Genomic DNA, 20,757 nt, shown 5'->3' on the forward strand with positions numbered 1-20,757 from the left:
GCGGGCTGTCCCTGGGACCTTCTGGGCTGCACAGGATCCAAACCCTTTCTACACCCTCCTCTATACAGGGTGATATGCGCATGTCCTATGCGCTCAAGCTGAGCGGCCAATCTATACAGCCTGCACTCCCCTCCCTGTAAGGGATACATTATCTTTGTTATTGGGGAAACGCACGAGGTGCCGTCCTCTGGTCTTTTCTTCTCTACTTCTATACAGGTAATCACTGAGTAAGCCGGTAAGCTGCTGCAGTCAGTGATTGGCTTAGCGAGCCATCACTAGCAAGCTCATCTAGGAAGTAGCTGGAGTGGCACAACACAAGCCCCACTGGACTAATGTAGTGTTTTTTTTTCCAGCCTGCTCCAGCAACAAAGTTATTTTAGTCTCCAAATAACCCTTTTAGGATATCAGAGCTGTGAATGATTGAATTGGGCAAAATCAGACAGTTTAGGTTTCAAGCAGACTAATAAATTTGTGCCACTGTGTATTATTGCTTCCACTAGGACACAACTGTCAAATAAAAAAAGGATGGATACATTCACATTTGTATACTTGCATAAGTAAGGCTGCTTTCACACTATAACATTCATCCGTTTTAAAGATCCGTCTGATGTTCCGTCATGAAAACCCTGCAAATCGGCAGTTAGAAAATCCCATTATAGTCTATGGGATTTTTACATTATCCTTTTTAATCCGTTATAGTCCTTTATTAATAACAGACGTTATTTTGTGACGGGAGAATGAACGGAAGAAATAGTGCATGCACTATTTCTTCCGTTACTATCTTCTGCCACAAAATAACGTCTGTTATTAATAACGGACTATAACGGATTGAAACGGATAATGTAAAAATCCCACAGACTATAATGGGATTTTCTAACTGCCGATTTGCAGGGTTTTCATGACGGAACATCAGACGGATCTTTAAAACGGATGAATGTTATAGTGTGAAAGCAGCCTAAGGGTGGGTTCACACCATGTTTGTCTCAGTTTTACTTTTTTGTTACATTAGGTTTAGTTTAGCTGAATACAAAAATGCAGTCAGCTATGCTAGTGTGTAAAGCAAAAAAACAAAAGTGTATCAGTTTAATCAATAGGCAAAAGAATCTACGGTATGGCATACAGCAGCATTCATTAAAGGAGCACTCCAGTGGAAAACCATTTTTTTTTTTTTCAAATCAGCAGGAGAAGTTTGCTATGTGGATTGGTTACTACTCTGGACAGTTCCTGACACAGACAGAGGTGTCAGTAGAGAGCACTGAGGTCAGACAGAAAAGAACCAAACAACTTCCTCTGTAGTATACAGCAGCCGTGAAGTACTGGAAGTATTAAGATTTTTAAATAGAAGTAATTCACAAATCTGTAACTTTCTGGCACCATTTGATTTAAAGAATGCTTTACTACTGGAGTACACCTTTAACATATCATATTATCTTCTTATTAACAGTTTAGAATATGTTAAATGAAAAGAAAAAAACACACTGTGAACCTTAATATTGTCCATTTACGGATATGTGGTGGCCAAACTTTTACATAGGAGTATATATTGTGAAGTGAAGAATAAGCTAACAATTTTGATCTGCAGGAATAGATGTCTTTTATTTCAAGACATAAGTAGATCACAAGGAGTGCAGTCTCACCTTGGCTGCTCAGACTCATTATCACTAAGTACAACAAGATCTGTGCATGTGGTGGTGGGATTTAGTGCGGAAGGTGGTCTGGGAGGGGATTCTGTTGCTTCTTCTGGTGGAGTGTTGGTAGAAGCATTAGGTGTTGCGTCTGGATTCGGTGGCTGTAAAGGGAAAAAATGCATAAAATCTATTTATAAAGTAGTCTGCTTTGGAATCAGGATCAACTGGGAAACAACTATTCCTAATATCAGTAATTTTAGCACTAGATTCTACTGAACTGTACATAAGTTAAAATATATTTATGAATTTCCACAGCTGTTACGCCCCCTCCATAGACATGAATGGAGGGGACGTGACATCACGAGTGGGCTTGTCATGACCTTATCACGGCCTCACAAATTCAGCATTGTGAACATAATGTTCAGAACGCCAGATGTCTGCACGGAGATCGTAGGGATCCCAGCAGCGGGACCCCTGTGATCAGAATTCTTATCCCCTATCCTATGGATCAGACATCTAGCAACGGAGTACTTCTTTAAAGATCTGCCTTTTGACTCCTGGAAAAGATGGTTTGCAGTCTGTGTAGAAGCAAGTTTGGTGGCCACTTTTCTTTAGACAGGACTAGGAAACAGCTTCAGATGATATTCCAAAGTTAGGAAGAAAAGGAAGGCTTCAGGGACATTACATACTGAGCAGCAGTAAAACCCTAATCACACTTTTACACCCTATATACTCCTTCTCAGTGCAGCAAGAGTGGATATGGTTTCAGCAGAAGCCAATGCATTACTAGCTCCAGACTGTTCTCCACATCCCATGATGCCCAGGATGCTGACCTGGAAGTCTCTATCCTTCTGTTCCCCTGAGCTCCTTTACTGCCGAGCGTCCCACATTAGTTCCTGGTTTTCATCCTCTTGTAACTCCTAGAACTGCATGCTCAACCAGAAAGCTGAACTACAGATTGTACCTCTAGGCTACAAGCTATAAACATCACATAACAGGAGTAAAGTTTTGCATTCGGGAATACCCCTTTAAAGGGGTTATCTGGCAAAAAGTTATATGTTAATTGTAAAATCTTTCTCGGAGGAACCATTGGGGGGACACAGAGACCATGGGTATGGGTATATGCTGCTGACACTAGAAGGCTGACACTAGGCAACAAAAAGAAAGTTGGCCCCTCCTAGCAGGCTATACCCTGCCCACAGACTCTGAGCTAATCAGTTTAGTCCCAAAAGCAGTAGGAGAGGACTGACAGGGAAAGAAACAAAAAATAAAATAAAAAATAAAAAAAAACAGCAACTGTCCGAGGGAACCACAGACAAAAAAAATAAATAAATAACCGAACCAACCCTCGGACAGGCAACCGAACCAAGGACACCAGAACATATGGGTGGGTGCTGTCCCCCCCCAATGGATCCTCAGAGAAAGATTTTACGGTAAGCATAAAAATCTACTTTCCACCTTTTCTCTATTTGCATATGCGCTTATTTATGTTCCCACAAGATGAGGCAATTTTACTTACTAATTGATGTTCCTAGTATATATGACAAGGATGAATATCGCCTTTTGTTCTTTTGTTTCTTTCTGTTTGCATTATGTTTGTTTTCACTGAATAATTTGCTCATTGAAAAATCTGTTCAATAAAAACTATTGAAAGTAAAAACTACTTTCCTCAGTTGGCTCCATTGGGGGACACAGAGACCGTGAGACGTACCAAAGCAATCCCCAGGGTGGGAGAGAAACCAAGCAACTCAGGTGGAAGGCTGGGCCACAGCCGCCTGCAACGCCTTGCGACCCAAACCAGCGTCAGCGGACACAAAGGTGTGCACCTCGTAAAATTTGGTAAAAAGTGTGCAAGGACGACCAGGTGGTCGCCTTACAGACTTGCAAGGCTGAAGCCCTGTCGTGGAGAGCCCAGGAGGCCCCGACAGAACGAATGGAATGAGCTGAAACTCGGAAAGGCGGAGTCTTCCCTTTGCAGCGGTAAGCTTCAGAGATGGCAGAGCGCACTGCGAAATGGTCGCCTTCGAAGCAGGAAATCCCTTAGGGTGGCCCATCGTAAGCACAAAGAAAGAGTCACACTGGCAAAAGGATGAAGTGATCAAAAAGGTAAATCCGAATGGCCCGTACCACGTCAAGACCATGAAGCAACCGTTCCCTGGGATGGGACAGAGCTGGGCAAAAAGACGGGAGGGCGACATCCTCATTTAGGTGAAAGGCGGAGACCACCTTAGGCATAAATGATGGGACTGGATGGGAAACCACTTTGTACTGGAGCAAGACCAGGTAGGCGGAACGGCAGGAGAGAGCCGCCAGCTCCGAAACTCTCCTAATGGAAGTGACCGCAATGAGGAAGGCCACCTTCCAGGAAAGGACACGAAGAGAAATGTCCCGGAGAGGTTCAAAGGGAGCACCCTGCAAAACACCGAAAACCAGATTCAGCTCCAACGGGGGAGTATGGGATCTGTACGGCGGAGCCGCCTGAGCTACACCCTACAGAAAAGTGCGGATGGATGTGAGGGTCAGATGCCAGGGGGTGCTGAAAGAGAATGGAGAGAGCCGACACCTGACCCTTAAGGGAACTGAGAGCCATTCCTTGTTCAAGCCCAGACCGTAAAAAAGGAAAGAAGGCGTGGAAGGGAGAAAACAACTGGGGAGAAGGATTGACTCACACGCCCTGATCATTGTGTGGATCACCTGGGGAGAGAATCCCCTGGCCCTTAGAATCGTGGATTCAACCTCCACACCGTCTAATGAAGTGATAGTAAATTGGGGTAGCAAAGGGGACCCTGAGAGAGCAGGTCGGGCAGAACTGGGAGGCGCAGTGGTAAATCGGCCACTAGGCGAACAATGTCTGCGTACCACGCACGCCTGGGAGTGTCAGGAGCCACGAGAATGGCGGGGACGCCCTCCGTTGAGTTTCCTCAGGACCCTGGGAAGGAGAGGAAGAGTGAAGAGATAGGGGAGGACGGAGTGCTATCAGGGGATCACTAGGGCATCTACGACTAGGGCCAGAGGATCTCGGGACTTCGTGACGAAGCAAGGAACTTTCTGGTTGTGGCGAGACGCAAAGAGGTCCACGTCCGGAGTGCCCCAGAGGTTGCAGATCTCCGCATACACCTCTGCATGAAGAGACCACTTGCCAGAGTCAGCAGAGGAGCGACTGAGGAAGTCCGCCTCCCAATTGTCCACCCTCGGGATATGAATCACCGAGATGGAGCGAACTCCGAGTTCTGCCCAGAGCAGAATCCTGGAGACCTCGGTCATCACTGCGGGGCTGTGAGTGCTGCCCTGGCGTTTGACACATGCCACAGCCGTGGAGTTGTCCGACTGGACACGAACAGGATGGCCCTGAAGAAGGCGCTCCCAATGGAGGAGGCAAAGGTAAATTGCCCGAAGTTCCAGGATGTTGATGGGAAGAAGAGCTTCCTGTGAGCACCAACGGCCCTGGACCGTCCGAACCATGAAAACTGCCCCCCACCGGTGAGTCTTGCATCTGTCGTGATGACCTGCCAGTGGGTGTGCAGGAAAGAGCGCCCCTGTCGAAGAAGAGGAGACCGAAGCCCACCACAGGAGGGACTATCGAGTCCTGGGGGGGGGGGGGGGGAAATAATCCTGCGATCGAGGGACAGCGGAGACTTGTCCTACCGGGACAGAAGAGAAAGTTGAAGAGTATGACAACAAACTAGGCTAAGGGAATGGCCTCCATGGCCACCACATCCGACCCAGGACTTCCATGCAGAAACTAATGGAAACTGGAAAAGGACGACAAGAAGATGAACTCCTGTTGACAGAGTGCGGTGCTTGTCCAGCGGAAGCCGAACCTGGGCGGCCGACGTGTCGAACTGGAGTCCCAAGGACTAATCCTGCGATCGAGGGACAGCGGAGACTTGTCCTACCGGGACAGAAGAGAAAGTTGAGGAGTATGACAACAAACTAGGCTAAGGGAATGGCCTCCATGGCCACCACATCCGACCCAGGACTTCCATGCAGAAACTAATGGAAACTGGAAAAGGACGACAAGAAGATGAACTCCTGTTGACAGAGTGCGGTGCTTGTCCAGCGGAAGCCGAACCTGGGCGGCCGACGTGTCGAACTGGAGTCCCAAGGACTAATCCTGCGATCGAGGGACAGCGGAGACTTGTCCTACCGGGACAGAAGAGAAAGTTGAGGAGTATGACAACAAACTAGGCTAAGGGAATGGCCTCCATGGCCACCACATCCGACCCAGGACTTCCATGCAGAAACTAATGGAAACTGGAAAAGGACGACAAGAAGATGAACTCCTGTTGACAGAGTGCGGTGCTTGTCCAGCGGAAGCCGAACCTGGGCGGCCGACGTGTCGAACTGGAGTCCCAAGAAGATCAGAGACTGGGTGGGAATCAAGTTGGACTTGTCCTGATTGACCACCCAGCCGAAACGGGACAAGGTTTGAAGAGTGAGAAGGAGACTCTCCAGATTCTGGTCCCTGGTTGGAGCCTTGATCAGGAGGTCATCCAGATAGGGGATGACGGACACACCCCGGACTCGCAGGATGGCGATCACCGCCGCCAGGACCTTGGTGAAGACCCTTGGAGCCGTGGCCAGGCCAAACGGAAGGGCCACAAACGTAAAATGGCCCTCTGGAACAGCGAATTGGAGACAAGATATCTCCGATATTAACTGAGGAAAGAAACTCCTCTTGATCCATGGATGCCACCCCAGAACGGAGTGACACCATACGGAAATGGTGCAGGAGAAGGTGGCAGTTGAGGAGCTTCAGATCCAGGATTGGGCGGACGGAACCCCCTTTCTTGGTGACTACCAACAGGTTTGAATAGAACCCCGAAAAATGTTCCTTAGGAGGAACTGGGACGATCCCTCCCTGAGAAAGAATGGTCCAAAGAGAGACCCAAATAGCCGCCGCCAAGGAAGAAGGAGAGCGAGGAGGGCAGGATTGAAAAAAGCAGTCCCTTGAAAAGGAAGCAAACTATCCAATAGCCATCAAAAACGACATCTCTGACCCAAGAGTCCTGCACGTGGGCAAACCAAACGTCCCGGAACAGGGACAAACGACCTCCCAACCGAAAAGAATTTCCGGATGGGGGCATCCTTTCAGGTGGAGGGAGGCTTACGGTTGCCCAACTTGGCCGCAAAACGGCTGGAATGGGCTTCCTATCCTGTGAGGGTGACATTTGAGGGTGATAATCTCATCCAGACGTTTCCTGAAGAGTCAGATCCCAGAGAAAGTAAGCTCAGTGAGAGATATCTTGGAAGTGGCATCGGCCTTGAGCCACATGGAGCGACGAATCGCCACCAGGTTACCTGTAGCAAAAGCTGTACAATGGGCAGACTGCAAGAAAGCAGAGCACAAGTAGTCTCCAGCATTGGAGAGTTGAAGAGCAAGATCCGCCAAATCTGACAAAATGCCATGGTGGAGCTGGGGAAGCCCAGACAGAAAGGGCTTTGGACACCTAAGCAGGAGCGAAAGCAGGAAGCAAGGATGTACCCACTACTTCAAAGACGATTTTGACAGACCGGAAACTGGAGGATCCACAGCCGGAAGTGACATCCATTTCGCAATAGGTCCTGGGCAAAGGGAAACTGCACCTGAACCTTCTTAGTCCCCCTAAAAGCGTTTGCATGGATGCTTACATGCTTTCACGTACCTTAGGAGAGCAACAGGAGTGATGAAAGGAAACTTCTGGTTTCTGGATCAGAGGCAGAACCTGATGCCTCATCTTCCAGCTCCCCAGGAGAATGGGAGCGGGTGGAGGCAGCCTTAGATGAAGGCAAGGCAGACCTGACACGCAGACCTGGAGACCTAGGATGGCGACCAGGAGAGTGACCCCTAGAGCAGGGGCGGAGCAGGGGCGCTGCCGGGGAACAGGGAGGAGGAGCGAGACCCATAAGGAGAGAGCCTATCCCGAGCTCTCGATTCCGGAGAAGAGCCAAAGGAGAACACCCTAGGGCGCTTGCGAGATCGCCCGAAATAAGGATCAGGGGAAGGGGAGCGAGCCTCTGGAGGTCTGGCATAAGAAAGATCTCTCCAATGCAGTCACCACGGAAAGGAAAACCCACACCAGGTTGGAAATCGACAGAGATTGAGGAAACCCATTCCGGGGGGAAGCAGAGCTCACACGCTCCGGCGGAAGTACCAGGAAAGCAAGGGCGCGCAGTGGTGCAGGCAGGACAGGTGGGGTTCAGCAGCAGCACCAGGCATTTTAGTTTTGCAGTCCACACAAGAGTAATAAGTGACCAGACAGACAGAGTCACAGACAGACAGAGTCACAGACAGACAGAGTCACAGACAGACAGAGTCACAGACAGACAGAGTCACAGACAGACAGAGTCACAGACAGACAGAGTCACAGACAGACAGAGTCACAGACAGACAGAGTCACAGACAGACAGAGTCACAGACAGATCCAGCCTGGCCCTCACTGGAGGAGAGGAGGGAGGCACCCAGAAATGACCCGTGAAGCACTGAAAGGCAATAAGACATGGTGAGAAGGAGGCTGAGGCCCCTGCTGATATGCCTGGTCGGTGGGGAGAGGGCGGAGCTAAATGCTGCAATTAGGCCACAGCCGTGGCCTCAATTAATGACCCCCGGTGCCCTGGTTGCCTCACGTGGAGGCGGCCGAAGTGAAAGTAAACTGCCGGCCGTGCGTGGACAGCGCAGGTGCCAGGGAGTGGAACTGCGGGGCTCTGAAAAATGAACCAGGTGAAATAAGCTGTCCCCAGAGACTGACCCTGACTACAGGATGGCCGAGCAGGAACTGTCCCTAGAAATGAATAAAGGAGGGGGACTCCAGAGGATGCAAACCCTGAATAAAAGATACACCCAGGAAAAAAGTGGGGGGGGGGGGGGGGGGGGAAGGGAAAGGGAGAAATAATACTCACCCTGTCCCAGGACAGCAGGGTAGGTAGGGACCTGGACCCAAGGTGCAACCCCAGGTGCTGGCCGGTGGCGAGAAGGGGTTGACAGTACATGACTATGTCTGTGCCCCTTCTTTGCATATGGGGAACAGGTAGCTCCATAAAAGGGAGGAAAAAGAAATGTACATACACGTCACTAAACTAAAAATAAAATAAAAGACCAAGTCTGGAGAACTCCAGACCTGTGTCTGCCTCCTACGGACACTAAGCTAATAACTGATCAGAGTATGTAGGCGGGGTATATCCTGCCAGGAGGGGCCAACTTTATTTTTGTTGCCTAGTGTCAGCCGCATAGTGTCAGCAGCATATACCCACAATCTCTGTGTCCCCCAATGGAGCAGACCGAAAAAATTTTTTTTTTGCTATGTGACCGGGATGTGTAATAAAATGAGCTTCTACTTACCTTCCCTGTTCCCCACTAGACTCCATTATTGGTGCCCAGCTTCAGCCGTGCTGTACTTTCCAAAGCTGCAGACAATACTGCACATTGCTGCTTAACCAATGACTGGCTGCAGCTGCAACATAGCTCGAGAAGTGAGGCGGAAATGCGTTTCAGTAACAGAGGCAACAGGGGGAAGTTATCTGCGGTATTTTGCTGTATAACCCATTTAGTAGACCGCAGATAACATTATTCCTTAATAGTGTGTTTATTTTATTTAGTTTAAACTCCTTTAAAGAAAAAAATTTTACTACAAAAACAAAAAGATCCATATGAGGGCTTGTCTTTTGTGTGATAAATTGTACTTTGTAATGAGAACTTTTCTTTTACCATAAAAAGTATGGCACATCCCCCAAAAATATTTTGCGGGAAGAAAAAAAAATTCAATAAAAACGCAATTTTTCTACTTTTGGTGGGATTCATTTTTTCCAGTGCTCCTGATGGTAAAAATGACATTTAAAGGGGTACTCCGGTGGAAAACTAAATTTGTAAAATCAACTGGTGTCAAAAAGTTAAACAGATTTGTAAATTACTTCTATAAAAATGGTGTTATCCTTCCAGTACTTACCTGCTGTATACTACAGAGAAAGTTGAGTTGTTCTTTTCTGTCTGGCCAAAGTGCTCCCTGCTTACACCTCTGTCCATGTTGGGAACTGTCCAGAGTTGGAGCAAATCCCCATAGCAAACCTCTCCTGGTCTAGGCAGAGGTGTCAGCAGAGAGCACTGTGGTCAGATAGAAAAGAAGAACTCAACTTCCTCTAGTATACAGCAGCTGATAAGTACTGGAAGGATTAAGATTGTTTTAATAGAAGTAATTTACAAAATCTGTTTAACTTTATGGCATCAGTTGATTAGAAAAAAATATTTAGCACCCGAGTACCCCTTTAATCTGTCTGTGGGTCTTTTCTGTTATTGTACTACTTTATTAACCCCTTAAGGACTGAGCCTTTTTCACCTTAAGGACTCAGACATTTTTTTTGCAATTCTGACCACTGTCACTTTAAACATTAATAACTCTGGAATGCTTTTAGTTATCAATCTGATTCCGAGATTGTTTTTTCGTGACATATTCTACTTTAACATAGTGGTAAAATTTTGTGGTAACTTGCATCCTTTCTTGGAGAAAAATCCCCAAATTTGATGAAAAATTTGAAAATTTAGCATTTTTCTAACTTTGAAGCTCTCTGCTTGTAAAGAAAATGGATATTCAAAATAATTTTTTTTTATTCACATATACAATATGTCTACTTTATGTTTGCATCATAAAATTGATGTGTTTTTACTTTTGGAAGACACCAGAGGGCTTCAAAGTTCAGCAGCAATTTTCCAATTTTTCACAAAATTTTTAAACTCGCTTTTTTTCAGGGACCAGTTCAGGTTTGAAGTGGATTTGAAGGGTCTTCATATTAGAAATACCCCATAAAAGACCCCATTATAAAAACTGCACCCCCCAAAGTATTCAAAATGACATTCAGTCAGCGTTTTAACCCTTTAGGTGTTTCACAGGAATAGCAGCAAAGTGAAGGAGAAAATTCACAATCTTCATATTTTTTACACTTGCATGTTTTTGTAGACCCAATTTTTGAATTTTTGCAAGGGGTAAAAAGGAGAACATTTTTACTTGTATTTGAAACCCAATTTTTCTCGAGTAAGGACATACCTCATATGTCTGTTAATTGTTTGGCGAGCGCAGTAGAGGGCTCAGAAGGGAAGGAGCGACAAATGGTTTTTGGGGGGCATGTCACATTTAGGAAGCCCCTATGGTGCCAGAACAGCAAAAAAAACACATGGCATACCATTTTGGAAACTAGACCCCTTGGGGAACATAACAAGGGGTAAAGTAAACCTTAATACCCCACAGGTGATTCACGACTTTTCCATATGTGAAAAACAAAAAAAAATTTCCCTAAAATGCTTGGTTTCCCAAAAGTTTTACATTTTTAAAAAGGGTAATAGCAGAAAATACCCCCCAAAAGGAAATTTTGCTCTGGGGGCATGCCGCATTTAGGAAGCCCCTATGGTGCCAGGATAGCAAAAAAAAAAAACCACATGGCATACCATTTTGGAAACTAGACCCCTCGGGGAACGTAACAAGGGGTTAAGTGAACCTTAATACCCCACAGGTGTTTCATGACTTTTGCATATGTAAAAAAAATAAAAAAAATTTTTTACCTAAAATGCCTCTTTTCCCAAAAATTTTACATTTTTAAAAAGGGTGAAAGCAGAAACTACCCCCCAAAATTTGTAACACAATTTCTCCCGAGTACGGCTATACCCCATATGTGGCCCTAAACTGTTGCCTTGAAATACGACAGGGCTCCAAAGTGAGAACGCCATGCGCATTTGAGGCCTAAATTAGGGACTTGCATAGGGGTGGACATAGGGGTATTCTATGCCAGTGATTCCCAAACAGGGTGCCTCCAGCTGTTGTAAAACTTCCAGCATGCCTAGACAATCAGTGGCTATCTGGCAATACTGGGAGTAGTTGTTTTGCAACAGCTGGAGGCTCCGTTTTGGAAACAGTGGCGTACCAGACGTTTTTCATTTTTATTGGGGAGGGGGGCGGTGTAGGGGTATGTGTATATGTAGTGTTTTTTACTTTTTATTTTATTGTGTGTTAGTGTAGTGTAGTGTTTTTAGGGTACAGTCGCACGGGCGGGGGTTCACAGTAGTTTCTCGCTGGCAGTTTGAGCTGCGGCAGAAAATTTGCCGCAGCTCAAACTTGCAGCCGGATACTTACTGTAATCCTCCGCCCATGTGAGTGTACCCTGTATGTTCACATTGGGGGGAAGAAACATCCAGCTGTTGCAAAACTACAACTCCCAGCATGTACGGTCTATCAGTGCATGCTGGGAGTTGTAGTTTTGCAACAGCTGGAGGCACACTGGTTGTGAAACACCGAGTTTGGTAACAAACTCAGTGTTTTGCAATCAGTGTGCCTCCAGCTGTTGCAAAAGCTACAACCCCCAGCATGTACGGACAGCGGAAGGGCATGCTGGGTCTTGTAGTTATGCAACAGCTGGAGGCATACTACTTTGGCTGGGGATGCTGGGGACTGTAGTTATGCAACAGCTGGAGACACACTGGTTTGCTACATAACTCAGTGTGCCTTCAGCTGTTGCAAAACTACAACTCCCAGCAGTCACCGACAGCCAACGGGCATGCTGGGAGTTGTAGTTATGCAACCAGCAGATGCACTACTACAACTCCCAGCATGCACTTTAGCTGTTTGTGCAAGCTGGAAGTTGTAGTTACACAACAGCTGAAGGTACACTTTTCCATAGAAAAAATGTGCCTCCAGCTGTTGCAAAACTACCAGCATGCCTAGACAATCAGTGGCTAATTTTTTCATCTTTAGTATATGGAAATTTGGATTTTTTTTTAATGTTTATGTCGTTCACCGCAGCAGTCAGACCCACCGAGATCTAACATTTATCCTTTGTATAGGGGACAAGTTTTTCTCCATGACACTTCTCCTTTAACATTATATTTTAATAGGACATTTACGCATGTGGCAATACCAAATGTTTGTTTATTTTTTTTTACACTTTTTTGTAAAATGGGAAAAGTTTATTTTTGTTTGGAGGGGCTTTTTTTTATTTATTTATTTATTTATTTTTTTACAAACTTAAGTTTATTTTTATTTTTATTAATTGCCTGCTAATACTGTTCACTGCTATGCTATACTAGTTAGTGTTAGGCTGGGTTCACACTACGTTTTTGCCATACTGTTTTCAATCCGTTTTTCTAAAGAAAACCGTATGGCAAAAAAACGGATGGAACAGTATGGGAAAAAAGTAAACCGTATGCGTTTTTAAACAGTATACTGTTTTTAAAAGTGCATACAGTTCCATCAGTTTTTATAGAAAAAAAAAACCATACGTTTTTGAAAATGTTGTCCATTTGTAATGGGAGGGGTCTTGGGTGGGGACTTTAGGTTTCAAATGTGCAAAGTTAAAACGTATATATTTTTCCCGTATGGAACCGTATACATGTGCGTTTCCTATTGACGTCCATGTTTAAAAAAACGTATGCGGTTGCAGTATGGTTGACCACGATTTTGTCTCCGATTTAAAAACCGTACTGCAACCGCATACGTTTTTTTTTAACATGGACGTCAATGGGAAACGCACATGTATACGGTTCCATATGGGGAAAACGTATACGTTTTTACGTTGCACATTTGAATCCTAAAGTTCCCACCCAAGACCCCTCCCATTACAAATGGACAACATTTTCAAAAACGTATGTTTTTTTTTCCTATAAAAACTGACGGAACTGTATGCACTTTTAAAAACAGTATACTGTTTAAAAACGCTTACGGTTTACTTTTTTTCCATACTGTTCCATCCGTTTTTTTGCCATACGGTTTTCTTTAGAAAAACGGATTGAAAACAGTATGGGTGGTCCAATGAGTCTTACTAAGTACCGATAATACTTCAGATGCGTGAGCGCTGATGTCCGCCATTACAGGTAGGTCCCCAGTTGCTGAGAAGCAGCCTGGACCTGCTGTGCATAAGGTGACCGCAGCTCCTAGTGCATTAAGTATCAGGGCATCAGAATGTACATACAGTATATTCTTGTAGACATTTGTTTGAAAAATAAAATAAATACCACATTCTTAAAGTATTCTGATTTTTAAAAAATAAATGTATTACCTCCTCAGGTAAAGAACTGACAGGTGTCAATTTAGTGCCATGCTGTCCCTGAAGGTGTACAGCGTATTTTAGGCGTCTTTCCAGTCTCTTTATGGTTCTCTGTAAAGAAAAAGAAATCAACGCGGATTAATGAATATTTTTGGGCTGGAATTTATGTAGCAATATCATACAGTACAATATAAGCATACTACACTAGAATTTCCAAGGTTGTATGAAGTTCTTGCGTATGCTTTCCTTTGTATAAAGTATTAACAGGATATTCACATGCTGGGTGGCAGGTTGCCGAGGCAATTGTACAACACCTGGCAAGTTCTGTACACAAGTTTTAATAAGGAATAGGCTAGAGCACAGAAATCACTGGGCAACATACAGCTTCCTTGGCAACCCAACTGGCCAGCACAGGCCTGCGTTTCTCCATGTTGATGTGAAAAAAAAAAGTCAAATTGCATTGGATTTCAGAAAGACTAATTTTAAGGAAATGGATCAGTGTTCTGTAGGTCCTTTCTTTTAGCACATGGTTTATTGTTTCCCATTTAAATCAATAGGAGTTTTGTCCAACAGGGCAGGCAGGCAGTATGGAAAGCAAGTTGAATGTTTGGCTGCATAGCTAGAGTTATAGAAAAAATACATTGATGAAATAGAACAGTTCCAAAGATGGACTACAAAAATGGTGGAAGCATAAAACTTCACATTTATAGTGTACATTCTGGCTGCTTTGTGCTAGTATACATTTATAGTGTACATTCTAGCTGCATTGTGCCAGTATACATTTATAGTGTACATTCTAGCTGCATTGTACTAGTATACATTTATAGTGTACATTCTAGCTGCATTGTACTAGTATACATTTATAGTGTACATTCTGGCTGCTTTGTGCTAGTATACATTTATAATGTACATTCTAGCTGCATTGTACTAGTATACATTTATAGTGTACATTCTAGCTGCATTGTACTAGTATACATTTATAGTGTATGTTCTGGCTGCATTGTACTAGTATACATTTATAGTGTATGTTCTGGCTGCATTGTACTAGTATACATTTATAGTGTATGTTCTGGCTGCATTGTACTAGTATACATTTATAGTGTATGTTCTGGCTGCATTGTACTAGTATACATTTATAGTGTACATTCTAGCTGCATTGTACTAGTATACATTTATAGTGTACATTCTAACTGCATTGTACTAGTATACATTTATAGTGTACATTCTGGCTGCTTTGTGCTAGTATACATTTATAGTGTACATTCTAGCTGCATTGTACCAGTATACATTTATAGTGTACATTCTAGCTGCATTGTACCAGTATACATTTATAGTGTACATTCTAGCTGCATTGTACTAGTATACATTTATAGTGTACATTCTAGCTGCATTGTACTAGTATACATTTATAGTGTACATTCTGGCTGCATTGTACTAGTATACATTTATAGTGTACATTCTAGCTGCATTGTGCCAGTATACATTTATAGTGTACATTCTAACTGCATTGTACTAGTATACATTTATAGTGTACATTCTAACTGCATTGTACTAGTATACATTTATAGTGTACATTCTGGCTGCATTGTACTAGTATACATTTATAGTGTACATTATAGCTGCATTGTACTAGTATACATTTATAGTGTACATTCTAGCTGCATTGTACTAGTATACATTTATAGTGTATGTTCTGGCTGCATTGTACTAGTATACATTTATAGTGTATGTTTTGGCTGCATTGTACTAGTATACATTTATAGTGTACATTCTAGCTGCATTGTACTAGTATACATTTATAGTGTACATTCTAGCTGCATTGTACTAGTATACATTTATAGTGTACATTCTGGCTGCATTGTACTAGTATACATTCTAACTGCATTGTACTAGTATACATTTATAGTGTACGTTCTGGCTGCATTGTACTAGTATACATTTATAGTGTACGTTCTGGCTGCATTGTACTAGTATACATTTATAGTGTACGTTCTGGCTGCATTGTACTACTATACAACAACTGATCAGGACATAACAGCATAGCAGATTATCCTATTTCTAAAGGGTACAGGAACCTTGTGTCATTTCCACAGAGATGGAAATTGAAAACCTACCAGATGCCTAGCAATGTCATGAGTGTGGCGCCCAGTTCTGCGGATAAGATTGGCTTGATGCATTAAAGTTTGCATCCTTTGGTCAAAGGTGTTTTCAAATAGTACATGTATTCGCCTGTCAATTAGACACTGAATCTGTTGTGGAAAGAAAGCATAGTCACAAGAATATTTTTTTCATAATAATAATAACAATAATAACAATGTCACTGGCATTTCTGTAAGATACAATACAAGGATGGTGCTGCATACTGCGCATTAGCCATGATGAAGATTTGAACAGAGCCAGTTTCTATTTATTGGCTTAGTTTTTATTTTCCTTCATTATTGGATGAAGGGTCTATTTAATCTGAGCCCTCAGAATAATGTCCATACCCACTGCGGTACTGTAGAACCAGTTTCAACATGTTTACACTACATTTCCTGTGCATAAAATTATTGACTCAAGTTCATTAGAACCATAGGAATCATATTTGGTAAAGCACACCACATTTGTTCTCATTGTCCTGTAGCAGGCAGTGAGTGTACTTTGGGAATACGAAGGCAGAAAGATATTCTGCCCTGCAGAAAGTTTTTCTTACTGCACCTTCATATGCATTCAGTAGCTGGGAGCTATCAACCATTGCTGAATGTATAGAGATGGATGTTGGGACTGGCATGTTCCTACCTCACAGTAAAATCATCACAGACAAGATCTTCTGACATTTTTCTGTGACGTGGCAGATGGTTAGCGTACTTTCACTCCTTCACATGTAGGACATTCACACATCACAGAATTCTAATGGTTTTGTTCATCTACAATTTCTAATCTTCACACTTAGGCTGGGTTTCAGACCCAGTAATTTGGCCAATATTTTTAGGCAAATCAAAAAGTGGAACTGACACAGAAAAACTATAAATGGAAAGTTTTGAACTCATTCTAGGTTTTGCCTAAAATTACTTACCAAAATACTATGTGTAATATCAGCCTGAAGGTTAAATGGGCAAAGTCATTTGCAAAAATCTTACATAATGTAGATAACATTTGTATATTTGTAGTATTCATTGGTTACAAAATTTGTATATTTTTGGGTGAAAAAATGCTGTCTTGTACCTGCAACTATTGTCTGTGTGTCTTTGTGCAGAAACAAAATACAGGAAGTGTGGGCAGGACAAGCAGGGTTCTGTGAAGGCTCCTGGCTTGTAAATAGAGCACAGAGCCCCCGCTTGTCCTCAGCGCACAGAGCCCCCGCTTGTCCTCAGTGCACAGAGCCCCCGCTTGTCCTCAGCGCACAGAGCCCCCGCTTGTCCTCAGCGCACAGAGCCCCCGCTTGTCCTCAGCGCACAGAGCCCCCGCTTGCCTGCCCACACTTCCTGTATTTTGTCTCTACACAAAGACACACAGGCAATAGCTGCAGGAATAAGACGGCATTTTTTTACCCAAAAAATAAACACTTTGTTAACCAATGTATATTACAAACATATATGCAATGGTCTTACCTTCAGTATATAAAAACTGTTTGCAAATGAAAGTGCCCATTTAAGTAAGACTGTAAGATTGATTTATATTTGGCCTGAACAAGAGACACTTCCCACTGGCCTGAAGCACACGGAACAATGCACTTATGCGGTAGCCAACATTAATTAGAAGAGATTGTACTTTAATATTTATTCTCAACTAAAATCTGTTTTCTCTATTCAATTTTGGTAATGGATTCTTGCACACCTCATCTAATAGAACAGTGTGTGATGTTTTGGCCCGCTTTGCATCAGGAACATCGCTGCTTTCTGAACAAGTCCTCTTCTTTTGACAGACACCTTTATAAAGAATAAAATAAATTGTTATATGTCAGATATATAAGTATATCTTTAAGGTTATCCAGTATGTAAAAACATATCCCCTATCCGTCAGATTGTAGGGGTCCGACTGCTTGGACCCCCCTCGATCTCTCATACGGCGCCCTGCTCTCCTCATGAATGGAGGTGTCAAATATGGTGCAACATGGTGGTCGACATGCCCATTCCATGTAACTGTATGGGAAAGTCAGATATACAGCGTTCAGTTATCTCTAGCACTGCCACAGAGATAAATGGAGGGGGCGTGTTGGCTGCAGCTTTGTGCTGTGGTTGACACAAGTCATCCATGCAAAGAGTCGGGGCGCCAGGCTGGAGATCGCAGACTACTCCTTTAAGGATGATCATAACCACAGTTCCCATAACAACTCTCAAGCTGGCTACACACAAGACGTGTCTCTGTTAAACCAGGTGTACCATCGTGCAGAAAAATGTATCCCCTATCCAAAGGATCAAGGATAAGTTTTAGATTGCAGGGGTTCGACCGTTGGGACCCCCAGCTCTCCCCAGGAGTGGGGCGTGTCGACCACCGCATGAAGCGATGGCCTAAACACCCCCCTCCATGTAGTAATATGGGGGAGATACAGCATTCGGGTATCTCTGGCTTTCCCATAGAGATGCATGGAGGGGGCGTGTTGACCACCACTTTGCGCAGGGGTCAGCACACTCCATTCCTGGGCACTGCCAGGGTGCTGTGCAGGAGATTGTGAGTGTTCCAGCGGTCGGACCCCTCCTTTGGATAGGGGAGACTTATTTTTTTTTATTTCTTTTACACAATAGTTTTCTTTTAAGCTCATCTGCAGGACAAACTGGGTAAGGCTTTAGTCAGACTGGGCGTAACAATGTATTTATTTTCCGCAGCTTCTCTGCATCCTGCAGATAAATCTGGTCAAAAATTTGTTAAAAATGTATTCTGGCAAACCAAAAAAATATATAATCTTATTTTGTGCTTCTAATTCACTTTAAATATCTTAAATCTATCTATACCTGATCATCAAAATTCTTAACTTCAGCCCTTTTTAAATTGCAATGCGATGGCTGGTGAGGGGTGGGATCCCTGCTTGTGTTGGGGATTGGCATGAGACAGTAACTTCATAGCAGAAACTGCACTGAATGCCATTATCAGTGCAGTCTTCATGGCTAAAATGTATAAAGAACATGCAATGACATCGTAGTCACATGACCTTGAAATGTGGAAGAGTGGTATAGGGGAGGGGACTGAGGTTAAATGCTGCTGCCAATAGGAAAAAGGACAAGGAAGAACAGGAAAAATTTAGCGGAAAATAAAAGTATTTCTGGGGTCAGTGCTACTATTGATTGGTAGAGGAGGGGTGTATAGAGGTCTGTACAGCCACTAAAGGGGGAGAAGGTGTTAGAATAGGACCAGAGCTGCTACCAGTGGTGCTGCACTGTGTTACTTGGTCCTGGTGGAGAGGTATGGTATTCTGCACTGTGGTATGTGCTGGAAAGGGATTTTATGCTACATAATGGAAGAGTATTTTGTCCTGAACTGTTAAATGTCACTGCAAGAATTAGGTGTGCTGCAGGATGGTATTCGGTTGGCACTATTAGGAGTAATATGGCTACTGCATTACTGTACAGTATTTGGTTGGCACTGCTTGGAGTGATAGGTTGTATTACAATGATATTAAATATGTTTGCACCATGGTATTTAACCCCTTAAGGATGCAGGGTTTTTCCACTTGTTTTTTTCCTCATTTCCTCATCACCTTCTAAAAATCATAACGCTTTCAATTTTGCACCTACAGGCAAATATGAGGGCTTATTTTGTGCGCCACCAATTGTACTTTGTAATGACATCAATAATTTCACCACAAAATTTACGGCAAAACAAGAAAAAAACAATTGTGCCGCAAAACTGGAAATTTTTTTTTATTTTTTATTTTGGGGGCTTCCGATTCTAGGCAGAGCAATTTTTGGTAAAAATGACACCATATCTTTATTCTGTAGGTCCATACAGTTACAGGGATACCCAATTTATATAGGTTTAATTTTGTTATACTACTTAAAAGATGTATAACTACATGCACCAAAATTAGTATGAAGAGGTTAAACACTATTTTTAGTCCCCATAGGGGACTATTACATACAATCCTTGGATTGCATACACTGTTCAATGCTATGCCATAGCATAGCACTGATCAGTGTTATCAGTGCTCTGCTGCCCCAGCCTGGATCTCCGGCATGGAGCAATAAAATGCTGTTCGGACAGCGAAGAGCAAGGTAAGAAGCCTCCCGTCCTCTCAGCTGTTTGGGATGCCGCGATTTCACTGCGGCGGTCCCAAATAGCCCACTAAGCTAACCGGCATCAGTTTTCTCACGTTTTAGATGCCATGATCAAGTTTGATCGCAGCCTCTAAAAGGTTGATACTGGACATCAGCCCGATCGGAGATGTCCGGAATTAGCCGCAGGTCCTGCTTGCTGATAGCAACAGGGTATGAAGCGCGCTCAGCTCCTGAGCACGCTTCACATAACGGGAGCCGGACGCGGATGTAAATATACCACCTGCGGCCTTAAGGGGTTAAACTATACATTATTTAGACCATCATGACATTAAGAATCTGTGCAACTTCTAAAGTCTCACCTGAAGACAAACAAATCCTGGAATACAATTAAAATACTGAGAGTGCAAGTTTTAACAAAAAGCACAATATGCATTTCTGTCTCTAGGGGTGCTGCAGAAAAAAAGGTTTCCGTTTAGTTTGGTTGTGGCTGGGCTTCTCTTGTTGGTATTACAGTAGTTGATGTTTCAGTTCTCTCCGATCGGCCTTAATTGACATTTATCTATCTGATTCCTATTAATGTTCTCTCCCATCACTAATAATGTTTGCCTATGAGTCTGACTGGTTTAAATTTTTTTACTCTCAGTAAAATGGTGAGACCAACATTCAGCATCAAAATTCTTTAAATTTGTAAAAACAACTCCACTCTTTTCCCCCTGAAATGTTCTATTTCTTTCTGGAAAAGTTTTCAAAATGTTATATCTCTAGTGCTGCATGGGAGTATTTGTTCACAGGTGAGGCCCTGGTATCAATAAGTTTGTGAGGTCCTGCCTTATATCAATGCAGCTTCTATGCCCATTTTGGTATTTACAGGTTTGCAGGATTCTCAGACTAACTCAAGTACTTACAGTTTATGTGTAGAAACATGTGCCCTCCTGGAA

At 43.5% G+C, this 20,757-nt stretch overlaps 1 protein-coding gene across 1 annotated transcript in view; it reads right to left on the reverse strand.

The window, feature by feature from the left end:
• Positions 1–20,757, reverse strand: part of ATF7IP2 (activating transcription factor 7 interacting protein 2) — a 93,550-nt gene that overhangs the window by 36,528 nt on the left and 36,265 nt on the right. Inside the window, exons 3-6 of the mRNA XM_056534727.1 lie at positions 17,445–17,536; positions 15,743–15,877; positions 13,641–13,739; positions 1,638–1,789 (exon numbers count right to left, since the gene is read on the reverse strand). Of these exons, the coding sequence (XP_056390702.1) occupies positions 1,638–1,789; positions 13,641–13,739; positions 15,743–15,877; positions 17,445–17,536 (478 nt within the window). The remainder of the gene's footprint in view (positions 1–1,637; positions 1,790–13,640; positions 13,740–15,742; positions 15,878–17,444; positions 17,537–20,757) is intronic.

This window comes from Hyla sarda, chromosome 8 (assembly GCF_029499605.1).
Source record: "Hyla sarda isolate aHylSar1 chromosome 8, aHylSar1.hap1, whole genome shotgun sequence".
Lineage (NCBI taxonomy): Eukaryota > Metazoa > Chordata > Amphibia > Anura > Hylidae > Hyla > Hyla sarda.